Below are 21519 nucleotides of genomic sequence, written 5' to 3'. Positions count from 1 at the left end.
CATGTTACCTTTCCAGGGCTCCTAAGCCAAAGGTGTAAGAGAAGCCTACCTTTGCACGTCAGGCTCCACCACCAGGTACGTTACACATGCTCACTGCACACTATGAACATTCTGGCCAAGCTGTCACCGACAGCTCCTGGTCATCACTTATGATCAGCAGTCATTGTGAGGGCTATTGTGTGACCCTTGTGACAGCTAATCACAATCATCCACTGATCAGGAACTCCACCTCCACTTCTTGTCATTTAGAACCCCTTAAAGGGCCAGCAGGAGTTGGCTGTTCTCCGGGTACCAACTCTTCCCCTCCTTTCATCCCACACCCTTAACAAATTGGCATGCTATCTAAATAAACAAAACTAATCCAAATTATATGTTGGGTCTTCTATCCCCAGGACTGCAGAGTGGGTGGTCATTTGTTTAGTGCCATGTTGCTGCCTGGATGACATGGACACTTCCTATTGTCTGTTCATTGTGTGGGCCTTTAGCGAAGCATGGGCTGTGGGTTAGGATTTCCTAGAGATGGGCTTTAACTGCTGATCAGGGGCGGACTGACTATTTGGAAACTAGGGCACTGCCCAAGGGCCCGGGGTCAGTAGGGGGCCCCATGAGATCCCCCTGGTACCTTTTTCATAGGCTTTTTTGAGTTTGGGCAAGGAAACAGGGGACCACGATCCCCTATTGCCCGGAGGCCCCATAAGTTGTCAGTCCACCCCTGCTGCTGATCATATGGATCAAACTCAAAGACAGCACAGTTGCACTGTAAACACGTCAGGCACTTTAAAAATGCATTTAAAATGCAATCCATTTTTCCGGAATGTATCTGTAACATGCCTTTTCACAAGTGCCTTTTTCTTAGTTCTGGTTCTGATACTCATAGATACACAAGCCCTAATGCAGTCAGTGTGGTTTCATTTTTGATTGCTTGCTATAGGTTCCTGCACTATGTTATTGCTCTCTATCTTCTTAACCACTTCAGCTCTTTCACCTGTATAGCCCTAATGGACCAGAACAATTTTTACATTTCTACTATGGTCTTGTTAATTCAGTGGTATCTTTGTCATTACTTAAAGTGTTAGTTCACCTTTACAGAAAAATGTAAAGTTCAACTTACACCAGACATCCTCATCACCCCCCTTCCCCCCATGTTCCCTGCTATACTTATCTCCTGGAATGTCGAGCTGTCAGCACCCCAAAGCTGCTCCAGTGGTCCATGGATTTAAAATCCTGCTCTTCTCCATCAGTGCTTTCAAGACAGAACAGATGGATTCTGATTGGTCAACAACATCAAAGTGACTGCTAGAGCTGCTGTCAGAGTGCTGACAGCTCAGCAAACCTGGAGGTAAATACAGTCTGAATAAAGCGGGTGTGGAGTGTGTCCAGTGTTTGTTCACCTAAACATTTTTTCTGTAAAGGCAAATTAACCCTTTAAGATAACAAATACCAAACAAAAGAGTTATTTTCTAAGGAGGGGAAAAGCAAAAAGGCATTCTTTTGGTGATATTGTCTCACAAAAATTATTTTAATTTCCTAGCAATTTACTAACTTAAAAAAGAGTGTTACTACAGATAGAAGGTATATTCATGATGTTATTCTTTAATGTGTCCTGTATATAATGAATAGCACTAATATTCTGCTTCTGGACAAAGAATTGTAAAGTTATTTATACATCAAAGGGGTTTTCTGATGTTGATTTTTTTTTTAATGTTGAGGGGAGGAACAAGGCATGCTACATATGCCCTATGTACTTCTATAAACATTTTTAGGCACACCTAGGGTCCACAACTTGTTTAATTATCTCACATATCTTATCTCTAAATACTTCTCTTGTGCTATTTATCCAAAGGCATTTATGAAATAATAGGGCAAATGTGACACTACAGCTTATTCATATCCAGGATACTATTTTATAGACTCCACAACCGCTTTGTGTTTATCATATTATTACAACTTATAATATTATTATTGGGGTTTTTTCAGGATCCCCCTGGTAAAAGTCCATTCGATCCGGCACCAGCTCCGGCAAAACAATGAACTAGAGGAATTTTGGTTAAATCACCAACCTTATGTCTTTGCCCAGAAGTATCAGCAGTGCTTTCCTGAACACATTTCCTTGACAGTCGGGCCTACATCAGAGTATCTGTTTGATTACATGAATGTGAGTATGTTCATGATTCAGTATTGGTTTGCTTTACCTTTAAAGGACAACATTTATAGGGTCGTACAATGCAAAGCACACATTTGAGTTATGGGTGGAGTTTGGAGGCCTCAGTTGCCCATTGACTTTTTAGATCCTTCATGGTGTACACAGAGAGATGTCCCTACCAGGTTCAGTCCCCTTCTTCATTGTGGAGTCTCCCCCTTTATGCAGTAGCAGATGGATGTTCACTAATCCTGCATTCTTGACATATCAGTAGTATCATTAACACAAATCCTGCATAGTATTCACCATAACAAGGAACTCAGCTATTCAGAACTTTAGTGTGTCAGTAGGTAAAAAGTTAGCGATTCCATCCATGATCATCTAAAATGGTAGATTGCCCCTTTAATGTAAGAGAATATTTGTGGCTGACTATGTGTTGAGGAAAAGTGGTAGGAGATGCTATATATATATATATATATATACAGTTGCAAGAAAAAGTATGTGAACCCCTTGGGATTACGTGGAGTTTTGCATGAATTGGGCATAAAATGTGCTCTGAACGTCATCTAAGTCACAAGAATAGAAGAACACAGTCTGCTGAACATAATACTACACAAACATTAGATGTTGCCATGGTTTAATTGCACATAACATGTAAACATTCACAGTGCAGGGAGGAAAAAGTATATGAACCTTTGGACTTAATAACTGGTTGACCCTCCTTTGGCAGCAATAACCTCAACCAAACGTTTCCTGTAGCTGCAGATCAGACCTGCACAACGATCTGGAGTCATTTTGGACCACTCCTCTTCACAAAACTGTTTCAGTGTAGCAATATTCTTGGGATGTCTGGTGTGAATCGCTCTCTTAAGGTCATGCCACAGCATTTCAATCGGGTTGAGGTCAGGACTCTGACTGGGCCACTCCAGAAGGCGTATTCTGTGCTGTTGCAGCCATTGTTTTGTTGAATTACTTGTATGCTTTGGGTCATTGTCCTGTTGCATCACCCATCCTCTGCGGAGCTTCAGTTGGCGGACAGATGGTCGTACGTTTTCCTGCAAAATGTCTGGATAAACTCTGGAATTCATTTTCCCATCAATGACAACAATCCGTCCAGGCCCTGAGGCAGCAAAGCAGCCCCAAACCATGATGCTCCCTCCGCCATGTTTTACAGTGGGGATGAGGTTTTGATGTTGGTGTGCTGTGCCTTTTTTTTCTCCACACGTAGTGTTGTGTGTTCTTCCCAAACAACTCAATCTTGGTTTCATCTGTCCACAGTATATTTTGCCAGTAGTGCTGTGGAACATCCAGGTGCTCTTTTGCAAACTTCAAACGTGCTGCAATATTCTTTTTGGACAGCAATGGCTTCCTCCGTGGTGTCCTCCCATGTACTCCATTCTTGTTTAATGTTTTCCCTATTGTAGATGTGTCAACAAAAATGTTAGCATATGCCAGAGATTTCTGTAGGTCTTTAGCTGACACTCTGGGATTCTTCTTTACCTCATGCAGCATTCTGCGCTGTGCTCTTGCAGTCATTTTTACAGGACGACCATGCCTAGGGAGAGCAGCAACAGTGCTAAACTTTCTCCATTTGTAGACAGTCTGTCTTACCGTGGACACATGAACATCAAGGCTTTTGGAGATACTTTTGTAACCCTTTCCAGCTTCATGCAAGTCAACAATTCTTGATCGTAGGTCTTCTGAGAGCTCTTTTCTGCGAGGCATGGTTCACATCAGACAGTGCTTCTTGAAACCAGTAAACCCAAAACAGGTGTGTGTTTTTTAAGGGCAGGACAGCTGTCAGCAACACATCCAATATCATCGCACTGATTGGAGTCAAGGTTGGCTCACTCCTGGCTCCAATTAGCTCTGGGAGAAGTCATTAAGCTAGGGCCTCACATACTTTTTCCTCCCTGCACTGTGAATGTTTACATGTTATGTGCAATTAAACCATGGCAACATCTAATGTTTGTGTAGTATTATGTTCAGCAGACTGTGTTCTTCTATTGTTGTGACTTAGATGACGTTCAGAGCACATTTTATGCCCAATTCATGCAAAACTCCACGTAATCCCAAGGGGTTCACATACTTTTTCTTGCAACTGTATAGTTACATACATAGTCTGGTTGAAAAAAGAAGCAAGTCGATCTAGTTCAACCAATAAAAGGGAAAAAGATATATATACACAATCCTATACCCACAGTTGATCTGGAGGAAGGCAAAAAAACCCAATAAAGCCTGATACAATTTGCTCCTGCAGGGGATAAAAATCCTTCCTGATCCCCCAAGAGGCAATCGGATATTTCCTGGATCAACTTCACCTATAAATGTTAGTATCCAGTTATATTGTGTTCATTTAGGATAGAATCCAGACCTTTTTTAAAACAATCTGCTGAGCTGGCCAGAGCCAGCTCTTGAGAGAGTCTGTTCCAAATTTTCACTGCTCTTACTATGAAGAAGTCTTTCTGTATTTGGAAGTTAAATCTCTTTTCCTCCAGATGTAAAGAGTGCACCCCTTGTGCTCTGTGATGACCTTAAAGTGAACAACACTACATGCACAAGTCCTCAAAACTAAACCTGTCATGAAAGCAAGTTGATAGGTTTAGGTCACTGACTTAGAACAAATATGATGTCAGAATCCCAGACATGCATGCTTTTTCCTGGGTAGTGACTTACTATGTAATGAAACTAGGGATAAATATGACAGCCAAAGAACACGTGGCAGCTTAAAAATATTCAGAAAAGTCACAACAATTCTAGTAACTGGATTTTATTTGGTAAAAGGACTCTGTTCTAACATGTCATAGCAATAATAATAGTGGTAATAATAATAATGATAATAATAATAAAAAACGTGGTAATATACTTGTAAGGGACCTGGACTGGACAACATTTCCCTCCAAGCTGGCCCAGGCCCCATGTAGCTTCTTCACCAGATAGGATACACACATACCTATTTTGGGAGAGACTCCTCCATATTGTGTCTCCTTCACTCTCGACCTGAGGCCCACCCTTTACACAGAAGAATGTCTACTTGATTTGCTTTTTCAATGAATACTGTAAAACAACTTGTATAACTCACTGATATAGCAACATATCTTCCTCTGTATGGTGCATAACACCACAGCTCATTTACTCCCTGCAGCACATAGCACATTAGTTGGAGAAGTACATCTTATTGGACAGCAGCCACCTTCCCAAGCACTACTAAGTTCCTCGGCCATGAGTCCTCCTTTGAGATTTACTGTTGGGCCCAAGCCCAGAAGGCCTCCACACTGCAATCCACAGAGCTGGAAGTCGGTGGGGGGGGGGGGGGGACGACGACGACATGTGAGTCCCCTTACTTGGGTGCTCATCTTGATCATCCTGACATTCAAACCCCATGGGGGCCTCTATCTCTAATACAGATCACAGACCTACATGTAGTAGTCAGGAGTGCTTTCTCTCATGTGCCCTTTCTGGCTAAGACCCAACCCACAGCTATTAATAAAGGGCACAGACTCCACCCAAAAACATCACCAGAGGAGTGGTAACTCCAAAAGGGGCAGTTCACCTGCAAACATACCTTCTATTATCAATTCAAAAATTGGAAATCACCATGGGGGTCTAGAACCATATTATTATTATACAGGATATTTATAGCGCTGACAGTTTGCTCTGCGCTTTACATTATGGTGGGAGACAGTACAGTCACAATACAATTCAATACAAGAGGGATTTGAGGACCCTGCTCCTTGGAGCTTACAATCTAGGAGGGAGGGGATAGTGGTACAAAAGGTAATAACTGTGGGGGATGGAGTGGTTGGAAGAGCAGAGGATTCCAATATTAGCTGAGGGCGGGGTAGGCTTCCCTGAAGAGATGGATTTTCAGAGTGCACCTGAAAGTGAGCAGAGTAGGCGATAGTCTGATAAATTGGGGTAGAGTGTTCCAGAGGATGGGGGAAGCCCTGGAGAAGTCTTGGAGACAAGCATGGGAGGAGGAGACAAGGGAGCTAGAGAGTAGGAGGTCTTGTGAGGAGCAGAGAGTACGGTTTGGGTGATATTTGGAGACAAGATCGGTGATGTAATTTGGGGCAGAGTTATAAATGGCTTTATACGTCAGTGTTAGTGTTTTGAATTTTATCCGTTGGGCAATTGGAAGCCAGTGGAGGGATTGGCAGAGAGGGGTGGCAGATACAGAGCGGTTAGTAAGGTGGATGACTCTGGCAGCAGCATTCATGATAGACTGAAGTGGGGATAGCCTTCGATGAGGTAGGCCAGTGAGGAGGGAGTTACAGTAGTCGAGGCGTGATACAATAAGGGAGTGAATGAGTTGCTTAGTGGTTTCCGAGGTTAGGAACGGTCCTATCTTGGAGATGTTGCAGAGGTGAAGTCTACATGAGTTTTTCAGCGAGTGGACCTGGGGCTGGATGCACAAAACCATATAAGTCCTGATATCCTTAAAAGCTAAGTTTATCTTTTACAGAAAAACAACACACACTTTTTGCAGGTAAAATATTTGCATTTTTTATTATTTTTTATTACTCTGCAGCCAGTAATGCACTGCACCCGAGATCAGCAGACCATGGTTGTAATGCCAGTCTCCTACCGGCTCTCAGTCAGCTGTCTGTCCATACCTCATACGGGCAGGCAGTTACTGATTGGCAGGAAGAATCAATGAACTACAAGAGCGTTCACCAGCACCCTTGCAGTTCATAGAGAACTACCAGCTGTCGGCTATGGCAGGTAAATCAGGAATAATAAGCACTACTGTACTCCAAAACATACCTAAAGGGATAACTGTTCCCTAAAAGCTTTGAGTGCAAACAAATAGAAGATGATAGGGTACCACTTTAAAAAGCAAAAGCTGAGCCCTGGGCAAGTGCGGGTAGGGGGAAGGGCAGTCTTTAGTCCTAGATCTTCACCGGCTAGTTTGATGGAGCTCGTTGCGGCCATGAATAGGATCTGCAGGCAGTATCAGAGCTAAAGAATGGCAGAGCGGTAGTTCCTAAAGGTTCAGTCCCTAGGAGCAGTATGGACAATGGCCGACAGACCCTCTGACCAAACCCAGCGAACAGCAGTGGTGATTCCTCCGGAATGAACGAATGCTCCTACTTGGTGATCCCGGGCAGCTCTGGTCCGTGGTATAGCATGTCTGTAGCCCGGTAGCTACTTGGTTTTCTGGATAGTGTGGCTCTCCCTCCACTCAGGTGCACAGTAAAAGAGGACTCCAGTGGCTTGGTCTTTGGCTCTGTTGGCGTTCCTCCTCCTGCAAAGCCTTTCCTTCCCCTCTTGTTCCTGGGCTCCAGGCTATATCCCCCTCTCTGCAGAGCGTGCTGGGGCTGTAGTTTGCTCCTTTAGGTTTGGAATGGGGCCGCCAGTACCTGGGACTACATGTTCCATGATCATTACATCTGAGTGTGCAGATTGGTCCTCACAGCAGCCAATGAGGAGGGAGGAGAAGGAAGAGAGCTGGGTGGTGAGCCTGTCAATCACCGCTCTGCTGCCCAGCACAGTGTGAGGATAAGGGGTGGGGGGAAGAAGAACCTGCTACTGTCATCTTCTAGGGGGGAGAGCAAGTGGGAGGGGGATCACTGCAACCCCGCTACAGTTATTAACCAGAGAAACTGTCTTCATTTTGGCACCATTATCTGTGGGATTGGTTTGAATGTTGGCACTTGTACATAGAGTATTAGTGTTTTGTTCCTGTATAAGATTCCATGGACATAATAACCTTACTATCCCAATGGTAGCATGGATTTATGTGAGAAAATATTGCTTCTTGAACTTTTTACAGGCTGGGAGACATAATAAATGATGTCTTTGTTCATTTAAATAAATTGTAAAAGTCCAGTGTTAAACAGGAATCATTCAACATAAATATGTAGTATTTAAAGTGAATGAGGTACATCATGATGGAAACCAGACTACACAGGAATAAATATTTCTTCTTTCTGCTACGAGTGGCTGTCATTTCTCAAATTTCTATTTGATCCATGTCCTTTTATAATAACCAGGATACAAGTTTATCCTACAAAGGGTGGCTTTTCTATTTTCTGCCACTTTTAACTGGCTAAGTCACAAAGCTGAAATTAATTATACAGCACAAACTAAAATAACGATCAAGCTATAGTCACAGTTATAATTATAAACATATTTTTATTGTGCCGGTTCTAAATAACATTCCGTTGTGACAAAATGGCCTATTTCTAGTTTTAAATTCTGGGCTTGTTTATAAGGCTATCCTGGTTACTGAGCTTAAAGTGTTACTAGACCCACAACAGTAAAATCAGTCTGTATATGCAGTAAAGTATGCTTGTTATACTCACTGTGGAACCTAAGGGGTTAATCCTCCACTTTGTGTAAAAAGGCTGTTTGAACCTGTCTTTTCTGATCCTCTCCCTTCTTTAAATGTCCCCAATCCATCTGCTGATAGTACAGAGCTCTAGGAGTGTCCCTGCACATGCTCAGTTTAGTGTGTATGGCTAGAAAGTTTTTTTTTAATCTTTGAGAGGGTGCATGTGATCAGCACAGAGCCAGTCAACACTGTCCAGACAGAGGGTCAGGGGTCATGCAGCCTCATAGGACAGTCAGAGCAGAATGAAAACTCTTCCTACAAGTTTTAACCAGTGCTCAACTGGATACTGATAGAAGTCACAAAACTGCTGATGAGAAAAGGTATTTAGCAGGTTATATTTACTAAAATAATTGCATTTTCATGTTGTGTGTACTGTGGGAGACCACACATAGTGAATGGAAGGTCCTGGGTTTAGTAATGCTTTAATAATTCAGGCTCAAAATTATGCACTCATAAGCGCAACTCACTCTTCTCTACTACTCCATCCTGTCTGATCAGACAGGTCATATACAAAATCCAGATAACCTGGAAGCAAACAGCTTTTGCTGTACTCACTTTTTATACAAACCATAATGCTCTGTGATATTGTTTCTAAAAATAGTAAAAAGATATAATCATTAGTTTAAAAACATAAACTTATTAAAGGTGTGAAAACTACATTATATCCCCTTTAAATGTTAAAGTCATTGTAAAGTCTTAAAGTGGTTCTAAAGTCTCAGATTGTTTTTTACCTTAATTCATTCTATGTATTAAGGTAAAAAAACTTCTGCAACCAGTTCACCCTCCTAAGACTTACCTGAGCCCCACCTCGATCCAGTGATGAGCACAATAGCAGTGGCTCCTCTGGGTCTCTCTTTTCTCATTGGCAGATAAAGCAGTGGGAGTCATTGGCTGTCAATCACAGCCAGTGAGACAATGAGGAGAGAGCAGGGACAAGGGCGGGCTGTGCTCTGTGTGTGCATGGACACACAGAGTGGGGCTCGGGAGTGAGCCTGCACGAGTAAACCTGTAGCAAGTGACTTGCTATAGGGGCACTCAGCAGCCAATGAGAGAATGAAGAGAGAGCGGGGAAAAGGGCTAGCTGTGTTCTTTGTGTGCATGGACACACAGAGTGGGGCTCGGGAGTGAGCCTGCACGAGTGCCCCTGTAGCAAGCAACTTGCTATAGGGGTACTTAGCAGCGGGGAGGAGCCACTTCATTTTTTAAATTAAAATAATAAACATGTTATACTTACCTGCTTAGTGCACTGGTATTGCAGAGTGTCCCGAACCTCCTCTTTTGGGGTCCCCTACTCAGTTCCTTCTCTTCTCTGTGTGCTACTGTGTCCATAGATGTACGCAGCCCAGCTCAGTAGCAAACCTACAGGTGTGCCCCATAGCAAACGGCTTTGTGGAACTCAATATATCAAGATGAACTGCACAATTTGACCCATTTTAATTTCATGTGATAGTCCATGAGTAAAATTACATACTGGAGGTCCATTTTATGTGCGCTTGTTTATTTGTTGGTTGAAATTGATATAAAATGCAGGGTGCAAGCAGATGTTATAAAGTGGAACTGGTCACTGCACTTAGAAAGCCTAGAGCTGGTAGACAATTTAGAAAATATCTACAGCATTAACTGAAGCTGAAGGCTTGTTCTAAGTAAGAGATTTCATATCATGAATGTTTTAGCCCCAAACATTGTATGTAGTGACATCTACTGTATGATCATGTGAACTGGAAATACAAATGGGTAAAGTGTTCTGTCTATTGTCAAGTGTTACAAACACCGATTATATCAAATAGGGCAGCAGTGTGGTCTGAACATGAGGTCTATGGTCATTCCACATAAGGGAAAACAAATTATTTTTTCCAAATGACTTTACTAAGGACCTTACAACGGAAATCTATATCCCACATGTGGGCAAAAAAAAGATCAGATATGATGCTACAATAGGTAAATCAGCTGGCACACTTTTCAGGGGGCAGGTTAGTGGGCTAAATGCCAGCATAAGGAATATAAAATCACTTTGCTTGTGTTAGATTTAGACACAACTCCCTAGCACTGCTAACATTATCCAAAGGGAAAATTCAGATAGTACAGTATATAGATAAATATCGTGCTGCGCTCCTCTATTATTATCATCAAAGACACATTGATTACGTGTAAAAAATGAAATCTAATATAAATAAAGTGTGAAAAAAACAAAATGTGAAAAAAACAAATGTCCACTGTGCTTTTATTTCCCTTTATACTATGGAAATAAATGTATCATTGTATATCCAGAGACTGATACATAAGAGTCCTCTTTCTTTATGAGAAATCTGTGCTAATTAGATGAATTCACTCCAGGTTCCAAAAACTTTTGCAGCATAAATACAGCTCTATCATGCGCTCACCTCCGTCTCCAGCCTCAACAGGCTAAATCACGCAGTTTATCCTATAAAAGGATGAAGTATGCTTGGCTGCTTATCACCTTCAAACAATCTCTCCAAACCGCAGTTTTCCTGGTTAACCTGGTGTCACTCCTCTCCTCATTATCTTGTATGGATCTATGGGTGTGTGGATGGTTGGATGAATCTGCCCTCCTTTTCCCCTCCAGGGGAACAATCCTCCAGAATTACTCCAGCAAACTCCACATATATAATTGCAAAGAAAAACAGAAGATAGTGCTTTATCCTTATAAACTCCTTTTATTGCCAAACTCTGTCTGTCACACTCACATTTTCATTAAAATAAACAAGCCTTTAAGAAGAAAAGGTAGCAGTGTGTTAACACACACTGTGTCTGTACTCGCCAGAAAAGCCGACTGCACGCGGTGACGTCAGAGCCCCTCCCCTACGCGTTACGCTACCGGTCACGTGGCTTCATCAGGGGGAAATGATTCACTGCTACCTTTTCTTCTTAAAGGCTTGTTTATTTTATTGAAAATGTGAGTGTGACAGAGTTTGGCAATAAAAGGAGTTTATAAGGATAAAGCACTATCTTCTGTTTTTCTTTGCAATTATATATGTGGAGTTTGCTGGAGTAATTCTGGAGGATTGTTCCCCTGGAGGGGAGAAGGAGGGAAGATTCATCCATCCACACACCCACAGATCCATGCAAGATAATGAGGAGAGGAGTGACACCAGGTTAACCAGGAAAACTGCGGTTTGGAGAGATTGTTTGAAGGTGATAAGCAGCCAAGCATACTTCATCCTTTTATAGGATAAACTGCGTGATTTAGCCTGTTGAGGCTGGAGACGGAGGTGAGCGCATGATAGAGCTGTATTTATGCTGCAAAATTTTTGGAACCTGGAGTGTATTCATCTAATTAGCACAGATTTCTCATAAAGAAAGAGGACTCTTATGTATCAGTCTCTGGATATACAATGATACATTTATTTCCATAGTATAAAGGGATTGTAAAAGCACAGTGGACATTTGTTTTTTTCACACTTTATTTATATTAGATTTTATTTTTTACATGTAATCAATGTGTCTTTGATGATAATAATAGAGGAGCGCAGCACGATATTTATCTATATATTGGTTGACACTATTGTATGAGTTGGTGTGATGTGTTTGCGAACCTAAAAAAAAAAAATTTTTTTATTTAATATATGTTTATTGAATATTTTTGGGTTGTGTTTGCAGAGAATTCACTGTATTGGCTCACAGGTGGACAGTTGGTTTTGGATTAAAATTCAGATAGTAGTTCTCTTTTAATACGTTTTTATGATAAAGTTAAACACACTTTTCTGTAAGAAAAAATTAGGCTTCTAAAAATGAATCTGTGTAATTTTGCCACAGTTTCAGTACCAGTATTTTGGCACACAATTTTTCTGTGAATATTTTTTACTAATGTGTTATAAGAGCATCGGTCAGTTACTGTCTTCTAGGCTCGTCCGAATCCATGACGGCCATTTTCAGGCTTCAAAATTAAATAAGTAAATAAAAAGCATTTGCATACATTTAATGCCCTTAAAACCCTTTTTTATCCACCTGACTCCACATTTCCTCCCTGGGGTATGGTGATCTAGCAGTGCCAACTGGTGTTGTCATTGCCCCCTTTTCATGTTGTCATCACACTGCTGTAGCAAGTATTATAGAAGATGTGGGACCTGATCTTGAGTATTTGAGGCATTTAGATTGGGTACAATTGTAATCTAAACCTAATCCTTAACCTGACACATTATAATAATCCTCAACTAAATCTCAAGCAACATTTATACAAACATCAAAAGTCTTTCTCAGCATCCATATAATCTCAATAGCCCCTAATGTGATTTAAAATATTCAATATAAATTATTATTTCTTATTTAAAATTTTCTTCCATCTGTGATAGATACTTCATCCTCCAAATGTCATCCTCAAAAAAAGGAAAATAACCATACATAGTGTATTATCCTTAATACATTCACATAAATTATAGGAAATACACTCACAAAATCCGTGAAAAATCATGCTAAATCATTCCACCATGTGTCCACTTTCGTGTGTCTGTATTCCTTACTCTTTCCTCAATTTACTTGAAACAGGCCTTGTGATATATTCCACCGATAGACTCCTCCAAACTGCAACCTCTTATCTCATTCTCCTCTTCTTAAGAGATGTACCTTCAAAGAAATTAGAATATAGTGCAATATCTTCCATATCTTTCAACTGTGTGCTCTCATGCTCCCCTCAATCTTCAAATACGACCACCAGTGTTGCGTGGGTGAACACTCGACCGCCTCCCAAACCATGCATCTTACCAGACAGCTTTAGTCCACCAGTATAAAATGCAAATAGCTCCTCTCACTCAATAACATTCCCTGCTTCCAATGGCATCATCTCATGTATCAGAATAAATGGATATATAGTGCAGTAGGTTTAAAATTCAACTATTTATTATAAATAAAAGGTATGTTCAAAACACTTCCAAGATGGCCGATCCGTGACTTCCGGTCTACGTCTGACGTCGCGTACTGACGCGTTTCGTCACTTCTGACTTTATCAAAGGTTATAGTAGGGCTGGGAACTATATGAGTAGGAAAAATATCATACACAATTATAGTGATTCCCACAATATAATCACTTATATTTGGATAATGGCTTAAAGGAATTAACAAACCATAAAAAGTGTATTTGTGGAAATTACAGAATATAAAGGATTCATGGAAAAGCAGTATATCAAAATATATTTCTGTGGAGATTACCTACATATTTAAAACCCACATGTCTTACAAAATAGCAATAAAGGTCATTCAAAAGGGAAAAAAATACCTAATAATTGCTACATGTCATATACGCTCAGTCCGAAGGAGAACAAGTACTAAAATGAATACAAAAATAGCAACCACAAATCAGCCTTGTCATTTCCATATAGGAATGGTTTATACGATATTACCTCATTAAGGCCTGGAGAATTTTGTGAATGTATTTCCTAAAATGTATGTGAACGTATTAAGGATAATACACTATGTGTTGTTATTTTCCTTTTTTTGAGGATGACATTTGGAGGATGAAGTATCTATCACAGATGGAGGAAGATTATTAAATAAGAAGAAAGAATATTTTATATTTAATATTTTATATCACATTAGGGGCTATTGAGATTATATGGACTTTCGGGGGAGAAGGTAATATTCTTGCTTCTAGGGGTGTATCACATATTATATATTCGCATATGTTTTGTATAGGGGACAGCGATTTTGAGTTAATTATTTATACAAATATGGCAATAAATACTATAGTGTAATGGTGATAAATACTATCACAGGAATAATCGCAGCAATAATTTTATGCCACAAAAAATGTAACACATAGACTGATTTGGTGGTGAAAACCTGTGCCTGAATGGCTTTTTTTGGAAACAAAATGGTTGAAACAGCCAGCCCTTAGCACATCATTTCAAGTGCTGGTGAGTACTTAGCACATAGCTAGTGTAATGTCAAACCTCTGACACAATCCCTGTCACCTCGTTTATCAATCTGTGTACTTGTTAGGAAGTCCCAGACATCTCAGGGCAGCCTGAGTAGCATTGCAAAACCGCTGTCTGCTATACCAAACACATTGGAATGTGACACTGACATCTTTCTATAAATACTCAACTGAAGCCATTGTGCAAGAAAATCTGTGGGTATGCAGGAGATTACATGGGTTGGTAGAAAGAAACCAGCACAAAAGTGTAAATTCAAAGATATTCTGGGTGATTAATATTCAAATGGTTTTTGGATAAAATGTCAGATGTTTTTATGTTGCTGTGAAAGTATGTAATCAGTTTTGTAAAACTTATGGAACATTTTTTTGTGTTTGCTGCTGTTTGATATCTAGGGTTAAAGAAAATGCCCTGTGAATATAAAGTAGAAAGACTAAGAAATATATATCACTATGTTTTGAAATGCACCAATGGATACTCTCGAAAGGAAAAAGTGATGGTTTTGTGAAATATGAAAACATTCTTTACCATTTATACATTTTAAACTTTATTGTTTTATAACTATTTTTATTGGGGTTTATATAAGATCTTTGATTTACAAGTAAACATTTAATGCAGTGTACACAAAAGCAGTGTACAAAGCATTATGGGTTTTCTAAAGAGAGAGCACAGCAGAAGCTTTCTGCACGTTTCTCTCTAACTGACAGATTGGATGAAGATGACTAAAAACATCAGGAAGGAGGGATGAGAGAGAGGAATTAGTCACTTTTTTGCTTTTTTTACCCAATCTGTTGTGTGTGTTGTTTCTTTAGGCATAGCAGATATGGATGGACAGACAAATATATGAAAAAGTGGCAAGAACTCCCCCTGCTGGCTGCATATGAATCACAACACATTAATTTACAATATTTTCTATGTATCTCACTAAAAAATATATTTTTAACTACCCCAACCCCCCCATTGTAGTAACATGGCAACTTGGACTGACAGTCATTTTGAACAGACATTTATAAATACCTGTCATGTGCACAATGCCTCTGCTCTAAATCCATTTCTATCAATCCTCCAAGCTGCAGTGGAGGAAGGCTGCAATTCAAGGTGAAGGGTTTGGCAATTTTAAAGTATTATTGACCACCAAAAGGAAGCTCTATATGTCAAAAAATGGTAACATTTAGCTGGGTACAGTGTTGCATGGCTGAATTATTATCAGTTAAACTATCACAGCACTAAAAACAGAAAAAGGACCTGAAAAAGAAGGGGGTTTGAAATGCTGTTATTGAAGTGGATAAATTGTATTTTTTTATCCTGACCATAATAAATAAGATGAAATAAGAGAAAAGGAAAATACACTATTTTGCCAAAAGTATTGGCACACCCCTCTAAGTCATTGGATTCAGGTGTTCCAATCACCTCCATGGCCACAGGTGTATAAAATGAAGCACCTAGGCAGGCAGACTGCTTCTACAAACATTTGTGAAAGAATGGATCGCTCTCAGGAGCTCAGTGAATTCAAGTGTGGTACCGTGATAGGTTGCCACCTGTACAATAAGATCATCCGTGAAATTTCCTTGCTACTAAATATTCCACAGTCAACTGTTAGTGGTATTATAACAAAGTGGAAGCAACTGGAACAACAGCAACTCAGCCATGAAGTGGTAGGCCACCTAAAATGACAGAGCGGGATCAACGTATGCTGAAGCGCACAGTGCGCAGAAGTTGCCAACTGTCTGCAGAGTAAATAGCTAAAGACCTCCAAACTTTGTGTGGCCTTCAGATTAGCACAACAACAATGCATAGAGAACTTCATGGAATGGGTTTCCATGGCCGAGCAGCTGCATCCAAACCTTACATTATTGTGGGATTATGGTGTGGGGTTGTTTTTCAGGGGCTGGGCTTGGCCCCTTAGTTCCAGTGAAGGGAACTCTTAAGGCATAAGCATACCAAGACATTTGGACAATTTCATGCTCCCAACTTTGTGGGAACAGTTTGGGGATGGCCCCTTCCTTCTCCAACATGACTGTGCACCAGTGCACAAAGCAAAGTCTTAGTTTGGGGTGGAGGAACTTGACTGGGCTGCACAGAGTCCTGAACTCAACCAGATAGAACACCTTTGGGATGAATTAGAGCGGAGATTGTGAGCCAGGCCTTCTCATCCGACATCAGTGGCTGACCTCACAAATGCACTTCTGGAAGAATGGTCAAACATTCCCATAGACACTCCTAAACCTTGTGGACAGGCTTCCCAGAAGAGCTGAAGTTGTTATAGCTGCAAAGGATTGACCAACTCAATATTGAACCCTATGGACTAAGACTGGGATGCCAATAAAGTTCATCTGCTTGTAAAGGTAGGCGTCCCAATACTTTTGGCAATATAGTGTATATGCAAAACCACAATACATTACCTTTATAATTTTTTTTTTTACCTTAATGCACTCTCTGCAGCTCCCTCCCCCCTTATACTTACATGAGCCCGATCTAGTGCTGTTCATGAGAGTAGCGGCTCCCCAGGCTCTCTCCTAGCCATGGGCCCCTGCTTCTGTCAATCATAACCAGTAAGGAATGTCAATGGACACACAGAGCCAACTAAGCAACGAGCCAGCACTAGTGCCTCCATAGCAAGCTGCTTTCTATGGTGGGCACTCAGTGGGGAGGAGGAGCCAGGAGCACCAGTGGGGGACCTAAGAAGAGGAATATCAGTGCTGCTATGTGCAAAACCATCACACAGAGCAGGTAAGTATACCATGTATATTATTAAAAAACACTTTAAATACAAAACCTCAAAATAAATACTAAATAGGGAAAATATGCAGCTAGCAGAAATTGTATTAGCACTGACAAACGTGCACAGTTTTGGTCTTTATGTTTTCTGTGTACATCTGCTTTACATATAGAGACAATGTAATACAGTAATGCAATATATTTCTCATTCCAGGCTCAGTACTATGGCAGAATCAGTGTTGGAACTCCCCCTCAAAACTTTAGTGTGGTGTTTGACACTGGGTCTTCCAATTTTTGGGTCCCTTCCTGTTACTGTGTCAGTGAAGCATGCAGTAAGTCTTCTATTATGTTCCTTACTCTACTTTTACTCTTGTTAGTTTATTTCTGCTCCAGCCTTTAAAATCTTCTTTAAAGTCCAACTCTGGGTCAACAAAAAATAGTTTTAATAGGAGGAATAGTGCCCCATTGTTGATATCAGTGAGAAGAATAGTGCTCCATTGTTGATATCAGTGAGAAGTATAATGCCCCATTGATGGTGTCGGTAGAGGGAATGGTGCTCCATCACTGTTGACAGTTGGTGGAATAGTGCCTCAAGGGCCAAATAAAGGCAAGCAAAGGGCCACATCCGGCCCCTGGGCCGCACTGTGGAGACCACTGCCCTAGACCTAACAAGTATTTAACTCTTGCAGTACAGTGGATGGGACAGGACCCACTGCAGTTGGGCTTTAAGAGAAACTACACCTAATACAGGTTTCACCATTTCAGCGGCAGTAGCGCAGATTTCATCCCACAGTAGGTCTTTATGGACAGTTCATTTAAGTCACTGACAATGGTGTCACAGCCATGTCCCAGACAGCAGTAAAAGTCAGCAGTAAGACAGCAATACAAAGTTGGACTGGATAGCGGATGAATGCACTTTGTGCCTGTGTATTTACATGCCTTTAGCCTACTGGGCATGTGAGTATGATTTTATTTATTTCACCAATAAAGTGCCCAAAAGATAGTGCACTAAGCGTTTGCCTTTTCTGTTTTTGTTGTAGCAGTAAAAGTCCAGAGGGGACCATAGACACACCATCCAAGTTGGATTTTTCTATTTTCTAGATTATTAACTAGCTCCCTCATCCTGTGCCTATGGCACACGATACAAAAAGATCCCATATGCTGTGAATTTCAATATTCATCACAGTCACCCAGGAGAAAATGTCCCTATTGGCAAATGTTTTTGCCTGTTTGAAATGTGCAGAGCTGCATCAGTAATATGCTAAAAGGTGACTTCTGGTTTGTTATAGTGGAAAAAAATAGATGTAGTAATATGCTTGTGTACTTGGTTTAGCTCACAGCATCTATTGGTGTCTGAAACACATTAGGGAAAAATAGGGCCCTAGGCAAGGTAGCAGATTTGCCCCCCCATCCCTTTGATTCACATTGATATAGACTAGAATAGGCACAGAGAAGCTGCCCCATATAGACTGTCAATACTGTCATGGCCCCATCAGACACCAACTTCCTACAAATACATCCTCCCCTGTGAAATGATGTGAAACTGCACAACTTTAGGCAATATCACTATGCTACTACAAGAGCATAAATTTTAGTTGGGCCCCTGGACATCCACCAGGCCCTAGGCTGCTACCTAGATTATGCTCTGTAGTATCCAGCATTGACTGGTAGGCATTTGGGTCCTCTTCTCGCAGTGATTGGTGGGCACCTGTGCTATTCTCACAGTGCAGCAATATTTTGAGTGATACTGAATCAATGTAGAAAATGACCTGATGGGTCCTGAAAATTCTGATTGTTTCATTGAGTGATCCCTCATTCTGAATCATTTCAGCTAAAATAGAAATTGTGTCAATTGTAGCTGGACAAACCAATCAATCATAGCACAAAATGATCATTTTTACAGCATGAGCTGGCAGATACTGATTTATTTTTTTTTTTATTAAAAGCAATTAGATTAATACCAGCAAGTTTTATGTTGGTAATGTGAACAACCATTTGCAACATCTGATCAATTAAAAGATTTGGTTGATTGGTTTATTAGTTGATGCATGTATGATCAGCACTGAACAATAGACCTAGCCATTCCATGTATCTTAAAGCTAATGGGAATTCCAAGTGCGAAACAATTGAAATGAAAACTTCTCTCCAGTTTAGGTAGATTTCAAATAAAAATAAACCTGTCATGGGAGAACTATGAGTGATACCATTGGTGATTTCCCTCTACACCAGCTAGTTGCCTGGCTTTTATGGTAACCCTCAAGCTTCAATACATATGAAGCAAAATTGGAGATTAGATTTTTCTGCTACTTTTCCTGAGACAGACATTTTGCTTCAAGGAACTGCAGCTTTCAAAAAGCTTACACTAAACAAAGCTAAGAACAAGTTATTTTGAGTATTGTATTAAGTGTATCCACTGTTCTTTTTATTTGCATTTTTTGAAGTAGCCTATTTGTCTAGTATAATTATATTTTGCTTTTAAAACCTCCATTGTATCGTTGATAAATGAGCCCTATAGTTATGGTACATATTCATTCATGCGGATTAAATCCAAAACCAAAAATTTTAAATATTGCAGTTTATCAATCATTAGATGCAGAGGCTGCAATAGTTTTCTTTTTTAGACTTTTTTTCCCTCTGTTTTCACCTGGTGATCCGACCAGTAGCACACTTCCTGTATTAGAGTGCCTCCACTCTGAATGAAGTAGCACAGGGGGCACCTTTGCACAGCAGAATTGTCAGTCTGGGGGGAGTGTCAGAAGTACTATCAGATTATTATTATTTTATTATTATTATAAAGAATTTATATAGCGCCAACAGTTTGCTCAGCGCTTCACAAAATAAAGGGAGGCAATACAGCAACGATACAGTTCAATACAAGAGGGTTGGGAGGACCCTGTTCCTTGGAGCTTACAATCTAAGAGGAAGGGGCTGGTGGTACAACAGGTAATAACTGTGGAGGATTAACTGATAGAAGGAATAGAAGATTCTGTTATTATTAAAATACAGTAACAAATTGAAGCGAAACTCCAGCTAACACTTTATAATCAGTTACAAAAACAGTTTTGTGTTTCCTTTTGGGATAAAGATTTTACATAAATAAATAAAAGTTGATCGTTTTAAGCAACCCTGCAAGTATTAAATGGTCTGTCTCATCCCTGTAAATGCAAGAGAGCTTGTTCTGTTGAAAAACAACAGGCTTACTGGCCAGATCACCAGCTGCAACTAGACAAAAGAAAGCCTAAAAAAGGAAACTAATGCAGCCATTACATCTACGAACTGGTAAGCTCCAATATAATAAATGTTTGCTTTTGGGTTTAAGGGTCCATGCACATTGGCTTAAAAATGCCAATGCTCTTGGCATAAAAAAATAGTAATTTTGACAGTTTTTTGTGTAGTAGCTACTCTCAAAACATAAAACAGAAAGATTTTTATTTCTGCCTGTAAATACTGAGCTTAAAATATGTCTCTAAATTACCTAATGTGTATGGACACATATGAATACATTAGTTGCTTCTACAGGCAAAACAATAAACTCCTCCAGGAGCAGCATTTTTTTAAGCCAGTGTGCATGGGCCCTAATACAGTTTTTATTAGGCAATGGTGTTATTATAGCGGTCTCCCATATTCCCTGTAATATAAAGCACCACACATTACACAGTGCATAACGCTAAGTAAAGTGACTTATTTATTTATAGCTGTCCATAAGACTTTCAAGCCCTTCCTGTCCACTACCTATGAGCACATTGGAGAGACATTTAGTATTCACTATGGCACTGGACAACTTGTTGGTATGATGGGAAAAGACACACTGCAGGTAAGAGGTTTTGTCATAAGTAAGATAAGATGTATAACTTTGCTTCAATTATATTTGAACCCTTACCTTTTAAAACAACCCATTCATTTTAAAACTGAAATGATATATACAGTTGTGTTCAAAATAATAGCAGTCAGACATCACTAACCTGATCAATCACTGTTTTTGGTAGAAATGATATTTCTACATGGCAAATCATTTACTAGCAGGTGTAGTAGAGTAATAGAAATCCAGCAGACCCAACAGTCATGACATGCATGCTGCTGATTCTGTGTAATTGAATCACTAATTGAAAGGGGCATGTTCAAAATAATAGTAGTGTGGAATTCTATTAGTGAGGTCATTCATTCTTTGAAAAACAGGTGGCAATTATTGCCCTTATTTAAGGAAGGAAGGCAGCAAATGTTGTACATGCTGGTTACAGTGCATTTCTCTCTGAAATTCTGAGGAAAATGGGTTGTTCCAGACATTGTTCAGAAGAACAGCGTACCTTGATTAAAAAGTTGATTGAAGAGGGAAAAACATATAAAGAAGTGCAGAAAATGATAGGCTGCTCAGCTAAAATGATCGCAAATGCTCTAAAATGGCAACCAAAACCTGAAAGACGTGGAAGAAAGCGAAAAAC

General features: G+C 40.2%; 1 protein-coding gene across 1 annotated transcript in view; it reads left to right on the top strand.

The window, feature by feature from the left end:
* LOC149464810 (cathepsin E-like) overlaps positions 1-21519 on the top strand; it is a 36417-nt gene that overhangs the window by 1334 nt on the left and 13564 nt on the right. The window contains exons 2-4 of the mRNA XM_089674202.1: positions 1978-2155; positions 17295-17412; positions 20776-20894. Coding sequence (XP_089530328.1) covers positions 1978-2155; positions 17295-17412; positions 20776-20894 — 415 coding nt within the window. The remainder of the gene's footprint in view (positions 1-1977; positions 2156-17294; positions 17413-20775; positions 20895-21519) is intronic.

The sequence above is a fragment of the Staurois parvus genome, unplaced genomic scaffold (assembly GCF_062004578.1).
Source record: "Staurois parvus isolate SC_StPar_1 unplaced genomic scaffold, SC_StPar_1.0 ptg000147l, whole genome shotgun sequence".
Taxonomy (NCBI): Eukaryota; Metazoa; Chordata; class Amphibia; order Anura; family Ranidae; genus Staurois; species Staurois parvus.
The sequence above is the reverse complement of the archived record's forward strand: the minus strand, read 5'-3'. Positions and strand labels throughout refer to the sequence as shown.